Here is an 8,378-nt window from a genome sequence, read left to right on the forward strand (position 1 = left end):
AGAAGTAATTTATTGGGAGCCCAGTGATGTCACCATGACATCACTGTCTTAATAAAAAAAAATGAGAGGATCTCAAGCTATACTACACTTGGAACAGAGCAAAAACCAAAAAATGTGCCCTTAGCTCTTCCGCTATAGGTAAGAAATATATTACAATGCCAAACCCCGATATAGGTTAATATGTAAAGCATAGCCATGGCCCCCTGGAATTATGTTCTATGTATTTCTGTGATTTTAAAAGAAGGCCATATTTCTCCTGAACAAAATGATGTATAATTTGTGCGGGTTCATCAAATATGGAAAAAGGGAATCACTCTTTAACAAACATGGTAAGAACGACAAAAAATATCTTGGTCCTTTGGTTATGAAAATCTCCGGGCCTGACGGGGTTAAAGTAAAGGCCGAATAAAGCAATTGCATTGGCGGCAAACCTATTCCATTCACTTTAACCGCTCTGTTTTGAACATGCGTCACTGTGACGAAACGAGACGCAGCGTATCAGGTGAAACCTCGCGTGGAGGCCCAGAACGCCTAAACGCCAACGACCTCAATTCCAATTTGCGTCAGTAATAAAAAGTACCATCAAATGCAAATATAAACCTCTGGGAAGGAAGTTATCTGAGCGAAGACTAAGAACTGCAAGCATGTTCTGCCAGAGGCTTCAAGATGGCTCCTATTACAAACCCGCAAGTTAGGCTGTTGTACGGCTTTAGTGTATAGAGCTTTGTGTTTCGTTTAGTAGCGGTGGGTGTGTCTTATGGAGGGGTTTGACGATGCTGTGGCGTCACGCGAAGGCAATTTGATGGGCATGGGACAAGATGGCTGTGACGCGCGGTGGTGAGTAGAATGTTGTGTGTATATTTCGGCGGGGCGGTGTCTGAGGTCTTTTATAAAGTTGTCACGGGGCCACCGAAACCGGAGATCGCGGCCTTCCCGTCCTAGGCGCTTTGCGTTTGTAGCTGCGCGTAGTGCCGTATACCGAGCCCCGCACGCTTCCTAGGTGCAATAAGAGCGTGTTGCACACAACTGTGCTGAGGTAGCAGGCGCAACGCAACGCAACGCAAACTGGATTAACTGTGGGGCGGTTGGTGAATAACAGCTGACTTTCCCACGCCGCGCGTGGTTTCCGTAGCACCTCGCGTAGCATATTGTTTAAAGCTAGAGACATGCGTGTTATCTGTATACCCCTATGTAGCAACTTTTATCTCCCTCATTGGGTTTCTCCTTTCGTTTATATTCGCCTGAGAGCGGTTTAAAGTTAATGAGTGCGCTGAAAGAAACGGTCATATGGTGTCGAGTCCTGAATCTATAGAAAGCCCGTGCACATATGAAACCTTAACCGACCCGACACTGCTCATATGTACTGCGCATAGGTACACGTGTGTATTAAGGCTGCGGTTTCACTATTCATTATGAAGGGCTAACACTAGCTGCTTTATCCAGCATGGAGTTGGCCCTGATCTCAGAAATCTCACTGATTTGACTATACATTACCCGGGGCCAGCCAAGCGCTTCCTACAACAGACGTTGCGTTTGGCCCATTATATTGTGTGGTGAAGTCAAGGAACTGAAACACATCTCTGCCACATACTCTAATGTGAATAAACCGAGCTGTGTGATTCATATAATAGTCTGGAGACGTTCCTCACGTATTGATCGAATGGTAATATAAAATGACCGGGTACACCCTGTTTGTGGCTGTGTCACCCGCACAATATACGTACAAGTCAGCGTTTCTCAACATGTCCTGTAAGATGTTTTGGGGTTTTTTTTAGCTCATCATTAAAATAAATAAGAAAAGCGGTTGATTTGGTACTTTTTATGGGGTCGCACCATTTACCTTTCATGCCTCTAATAGGGAAATCGTGATGCTTGGTGTGTTGCGTAGCAACCAAGGCTACATGGATAGACAATAACAGGCTCTTTGATGTTTCACTAAAAGGATCCGATGGATTCCACCCATCACGGATGCTGCCCTCGCTCCTTGTCTGATCAGGGTCGGCTCTTTTCTGTTTTCACATCACCAACTCAGAGAACTTGGGCTGCTCTATTTTTTCCACTTTAGTTTTTTTCTCTACATTTTTTCTTCTTTTCACCCAGCACACCATGTTGCCCCGAACCCTTAAATACACCACAGGGAATATTTTTAAGTAAATACATTTGAAAGGGAACAGAAAACCTTGAGCCACGGCTATGTAAAGACACTTGTTTCATCTTTCTTTTTACTAATATTATTGCAAATATATCTGTATATTCATATTGTGCTTCAGTAATTGTCAATTGTCTGGTACTCCTTAAAACTGGCTTGTTAGGGACAGTAAAACATGTTAAGTGCCTTTTATTTATTTTGTTTAAAAGCAAAATGCACAGCCCCAATTCTCAAGATTTCCTGAGATCCTGAAGTAGTAAAATCCCCCCAGGTTATTCGGAGCTGTAAGATGTGGCAAAGTGTTGAGCTGCTCCTATGGCCGGCATCATAAACTAACGTTGGTTGAAATTGCATATATCTGAATGAATACCTGGATTGTCAGTCTGTTCCCACTCGGAAAAAATCCATGGTTAGTATAAGAATATTCTGAACTGTAGACCCAACATCGGAGGTCCTAGATGTGTCGCTAAGCTGCCTTAAAATCGGATGCAATGTCGGTTCCATCACAACCTAAAATAACGTATGCCTCTTCAGCAGGATAGAACCTTTCCATTCTAACAAAAAAATTGTACCTAATCCTATTTAACATTCAAGACTAACCACTCATGCACACTAATACCAATTAAAAGTATCTCAGGAGAGACGTTTATCTGACATTATTCACGCACACACTTCCCTTTAGAAGCGGTGCCATTTACTGAAATGTGGAGGATTGGTTGTTGGCCAGAAGGGGTTAATCGTCGTGGTAGTTGCGAAATTCATCATCTCGCTGGAGTCCCTAACCTGGCACAGCTTACAGCAACTCAGGCGCTGTTATGTTTGATTGCATGTACACGCAGGGAGCGCTGGATGTTTGTGGCCTTAGACACGCGTCAGGTTGCTTTGTGAGGAGAAACGTCTGACGATCTGCAACTAAGGAAATTCTTGTCCTTCTTTCTCTTGTGTGTCTAAAACGTGGAGTTTGAACAGCATGAAAATATTAAGCCGAATGTTCTTCTCTACAGCTTGGTGTGTGCCATGCCTTGCCTCTCATGAAACGCTGCAAGAGTTGTGCCGGAAAGAAAAATTGACTTGCCAATGTATTGAGATAACCAGAAAGAACTCAAACGTTTATGAAGTGGAGTATCTTTGTGACTTTAAACTGGAAAAGGTGAGTTAGAAAAAGTCAAGACTTTCAAAAACTAAAACCTGTGCATGTCATGATAATATAGAATTATAATAGAAATGTTCTTGTATGAAAGCAAAAGTTATTTTCCTTGGATGAGAGATAATACATCTGGAAGCACAGTGTCTATCCCTGTCCCCTTTCAGTTTTAAATGGCAAACATATTTTTCCCTTTGAGCATAAAACACAGGGCCGTATAAAGTAACATGTCAGCATTGACAAAATCCCGGTCTTTATCTTTTAACCTTCATCTGGAGAGTTGGAGGCTATCATTGTTGTCAGCCATGCAGTATTTTGTGTGGCTTTCCCCGCTGAACCGATTCTTTTTGGCAAAGCTTATGAACCCCGTTCCTCCATGGACTTTCATTAAGTGATTAACTCAAAACTCACCGTTTTTGAAAATGTGTTTTAATCTAACAATAAGAACATATTCCCATGTAAATACACTTAATGAAACTAGGCTTGTAACTTCTACACGGTGCAGGGCTGCGTTGCTTCTCCTTTAGCTTGACAACGTGTCATCTTGATCAGTAGGCTTGCCAGCTGTACTGTATTGGTGGCCACTAGGCTTTAATACCTGTACATGTTCTTCATAGGCGTGACATAACATCTGACGTTCTGTTATGTTGAGCAAATACTGTGAAATTGCCACTCTTGTGATTAACAATTAAGTTTAGCATGTTTATTTATTTAAAGGGCAAGGAATATTTTCTTGTGAAATGGAAGGGATGGCCGGCATCCTGTAACTCGTGGGAGCCCAAAGAAAACCTAAAGTGTCCGGAAATGCTAAAACAGTTTTCCGCAGACCTGTACAAGTACCTGTTTGATCTGAAGTCGAAAAAGTCCGGTGTGTTAAAGAACAATATTAAGTCTTTGGATCCTGGTGTGTCCAACTATATAGTGAAGAAAGCTAAACAACGAATTGCACTAAGACGCTGGGAACACGAACTGAACTCGACAAAATTCCACGGAGGAATGATTTATGTGGAAAATAATATTGATCTCGAGGGTCCTCCCAAAGACTTCCACTACATCAATGATTACAAGCCCTCCCCGGGAATTAATACCGTGGGTGAGGCCATTGTTGGTTGTGAGTGCACGGACTGCTTTACTGGTAAATGTTGCCCCTTGGAAGCCGGGGTTCATTTTGCCTATAATGAGCACAAACAGATTATAGTAGAGCCCGGGAGGCCTATTTATGAATGCAACTCAAGATGCAAGTGTGGGCCAGATTGTACTAATCGGGTGGTACAGAAAGGTCCACCTTACTCCTTATGCATTTTCAGGACGGAAAATGGTCGTGGATGGGGCGTTAAGACACTCCAGAAAATTAAGAAGAACAGTTTTGTAATGGAATATGTTGGAGAGGTATGTACAAACAATAGAGAGGACTCGATAGGCATCTTATAACAGGGTATTTGTCACTAAGTAGCAGGGAAAGCAACACCTCAGTTCCTCTGACTGAGGATGTATCTACACATTCTGTTCCTAAAAATGAGCTTATTTTAGCCTTTCATTAATAAACGGTTTATGTAAAACTATAAAAAAAAAGTCAAAAAAGTCAATTTCTTTATACCAATTATATGTGTAAAAGGGGGAATTGTAGCCATCATAGCTTTAAACATAAGTACATTTATTTATTAATACTACTTATTGCTTGTACTCTTTGCATGTGATAAATACCTTTTGGAAGTTTTACAGTTAAGAGTGAGTTGTCATGATAAAAAAATGGCATCACCCCTCATGGGTATTTAAATCCATATATGTTTTAGCAAGATGTGAAATAAATCCCTTGTTGTGAATATCACTGCAGTAAGTGTTACTTTTTCACAGGTAATAACCAGTGAGGAAGCAGAGAGAAGGGGTCAGCAGTATGACAGCAAAGGAATCACTTATCTATTTGATCTAGACTACGAGTCAGATGAGTTCACTGTGGATGCCGCTCGATATGGGAATGTCTCACATTTTGTAAATCACAGTGTAAGCGTTTTTTTTTTTTTGGTTTTTTTTTTTTAGATGGTGCAGTTTTAGTATTAATGTTGATGCAAAACTAGAACTTTATAACTAGTAGCTAAAGCTTTAAAGTTTTTAAAATCTGTGTGTATGTATATATATAATATGTATATTATGTCCATGTGTAATAGTGTTTGTCACCCTTTTTTTTTTTTTTCCAGTGTGATCCAAATCTCCAAGTGTTCAACGTGTTCATTGATAACCTAGATGTGCGCCTTCCTCGGATTGCATTGTTCTCAACACGCCATATAAAAGCTGGAGAGGAATTGACATTTGATTACCAAATGAAAGGTAATCTTTTTTAAAAAAAAAAATTTAATTTTTTACTCGTCGCATCTATGTAGTTTGTTTTATCAGCTTTAATACACACCCCTAACAAGAAGGCCTTTTAGATTATTGTGTGCCTGACAATATCTGTATATCTAATTTTTCTGGTGACTGTACCATCCGTATGATTGAGTTTAGGAAATGCCATTTTAAAGGGTATGCTGCTGCACCGACCACTATATTAAGGTTAAAGGTGACATGAAGGGACATCTCTAAGCATTTTATTGTATATTCCAGGTTCTGGGGATTTCAGCTCTGATTCTATTGACATGGATCCACCGAGGAAGAGACTTAGGATAGTCTGCAAATGCGGAGCTAGTGCCTGCCGAGGATATCTTTAACTAAAGCATCGTTTCTATATATCATCTCCGTGAATGCTGTGACAAGGTTTATTTTAAGAACAGAAGTATTTTTTTATGAAGAACTTTGAAATAACATGCATAGCTGTGCATGGTTATTTTTATTTGACAAAATAAATTTTAATGTCTATTTTAAATGAATTCAATCTCTTCTTACTTGGAAAAGCACATACCACTTATTGACTGTGCAGTTTACACGCACTTGAAAATACAAAACTGAAGCATTTAACTGCAAGTGTTACTAGCCTGATACCTTGAACTGTTATTCTGCAATAATAATTCACACAATCAGGTCCAGAGATCCAGAAAACGGGTTTTCATAAAATTCTTACTGTCTTGTCGACAGATTCACCTGTGGAGAACTTTTTTGAATCTTAGAGGCACGCTTTCATAGTTCAGTATCCATAAAATAAGTGCTGTGCTGTATGTGAGAGGGGACGTGCTGCTGCTGCATCTTTTAATCCAATTCTCTCTTAACAGTTCTGGGAATAGCTTTACAGTTTAGGAACTGAAGTAGAAATCAGTATATGGAGCATATGTGCAGGCAGCAGTGATGGCAGGAATCTAGCTTAATATGGTGAGAGAAGGAAATGCTCTATCTGTACCTTTTGCTGAAGAGGAAGATGTGACGGTATAGCTGGAAATCTGAATAATTTAAAATTAAACATAAAACAAGTGATGTGACTTACAGGACTGGATTCGCTTGTGTTTTAAGTCAGATCTCCCTTTCTAAACCTTGTGGAATGTGGAAGCTGCTACTGCACACCCAGGCAGTGTGCTGTAGATCGAGTGTGTGTTTTGTGCTTATCCCTAGCACTGCATTTGAATTATGTTGCAATAATTTATTTTTGGATAGTATGTACCTGTTGCCCCTGCACCTTTTATTTTTTTTTTCCCCCCTCATTCAATTCCATTAAGTGCATGTGCATGTGCAATATTAAATCACGTTTTCCTATCCTTTTACTCAAATCTTTCAAACCCCCTAACCACATAATATAATGTTCATCATACTAAAACCTGGCGAAATATTACCGTACTTTTTTTTTTTAACTGGGGGTGTAAAAACAGGGTGGTTGTAGATTTTTTATTTTTTTTTCTTACTTACCTCTGAGTTGCTCAGCAGCGTCTCTTCTTCCGTCGAGGAGATAAAGGAATCCAGTGGAGTCATGTGAATGTACATCACATCACATGACTCCACTCCGTTCCTGCTCCCCTGGGCGGGACAAGAAGTTCACTCGGAGTTCGAGCAACGGAGAGGAAAACGAAGTCTGCGAGCGGCACCAGAAGATCTGCAGTTCAGGTAAGGGGCGGGAGGGGGTGTATGAGTCTGCGTGAATGAAAGAATGACTAAATATGTGTGTGTGATAGCATGGATGTGTAAGTAGGGGGAGCAGGACACAGGGAGGCTGAAAGGGATGTGCATGTGTTGGCTGCTTGTGCATGATAGGAGTATGATTGCTATATTAAATATACATGATTGCTAACAGCAATAACACTATCATGCCCAGGCATACCCAGATTCCAGCACAGCTAACATCACACTCTGGGCATGATAGAAGCGTAATTTTCGGGCCCCAAAATGAAGGTGCGTCTTATACATGGGAGCGACTTATACATGGGAGAATACGGTACTATTATCGCCCACCTGAGACTGCCCTTCCTATGGCATAATATTTTTACAAAGGAAATAGAGAAATGTGAGTTACTCATGCCTTTGGCACCCTGTTTCACATTATTTTACAGTTTCATCCTTGAGCAGACAGCCTTAAAAAAAACCACCAGGAGAGCTGGTTGGTACAACCTGGCAGCTTTTAGGTCATGGGAACATCCAGATGACAAGGTTTATTTACTAAGTTGTGGTCCAACTCTCTTTCACTATGCATTTTAGAGAGGCAACCCTAGTGATAGGAAGAGTTCTGCTGGTCCTATATAATGCACAGTTTCCTTTAATTGACTTACACTTTATACATGGCCAGTTCATGCCTTATTGCCAGTGATGGCGATTCATAATGAATAGGGAAACCACAACTCTCACTTTGATTAAAACCCCCTTTTGAGTCTTCCGTGACCTCTAATCAAATGTCTTAAGGACTTTGCAGTAAGGTACAATGTCCCCAAACCCATATTTTACTTTTCATGAAACCACCAATGGCTTTTTGTAAAAAAACAAAAAAACCGAATTTGTTGTAACCGAAAACAGGACGCCATGATGGTTAGAAGGCATAAGGCAGTTTAAAATGGATAGAGGAAGCGACTAGTGACCTTCCTTTCCCGAATGGCAAACAATTTACAATGGCTACAGAATTACACAGCATGTATATTAAAGGCTTGTAGTGGTTTTTTTTTGTTTTTTTTTATTGTTGAA

The 8,378-nt window shown here is 40.4% G+C and overlaps 1 protein-coding gene across 1 annotated transcript; it reads left to right on the plus strand.

The window, feature by feature from the left end:
- The first annotated feature begins 465 nt into the window (after positions 1 to 465).
- Positions 466 to 5,995, plus strand: SUV39H2 (SUV39H2 histone lysine methyltransferase). The gene is made up of 6 exons (XM_089487112.1): positions 466 to 562; positions 3,154 to 3,299; positions 4,011 to 4,682; positions 5,148 to 5,294; positions 5,489 to 5,618; positions 5,892 to 5,995. Exons 1-6 carry the CDS (start codon positions 466 to 468, stop codon positions 5,993 to 5,995), a joined length of 1,296 nt encoding a protein of 431 aa, XP_089343238.1.
- Positions 5,996 to 8,378: the final 2,383 nt, after the last annotated feature.

This window comes from Sceloporus occidentalis, unplaced genomic scaffold (genome assembly GCF_023333645.1).
Source record: "Sceloporus occidentalis isolate IW3139 unplaced genomic scaffold, rSceOcc1.0.p SCAF_31, whole genome shotgun sequence".
NCBI lineage: Eukaryota > Metazoa > Chordata > Lepidosauria > Squamata > Phrynosomatidae > Sceloporus > Sceloporus occidentalis.

Excerpts from the sequence above, each read along its gene's own strand:
- SUV39H2 (XM_089487112.1), top strand. The coding sequence starts at position 466 with ATGCGTCACTGTGACGAAACGAGACGCAGCGTATCAGGTGAAACCTCG. Across the intron at positions 4,683-5,147 it reads TAATGGAATATGTTGGAGAG|GTAATAACCAGTGAGGAAGC; the intron begins GTATGTACAAAC and ends ACTTTTTCACAG. Across the intron at positions 5,619-5,891 it reads ATTTGATTACCAAATGAAAG|GTTCTGGGGATTTCAGCTCT; the intron begins GTAATCTTTTTT and ends TGTATATTCCAG.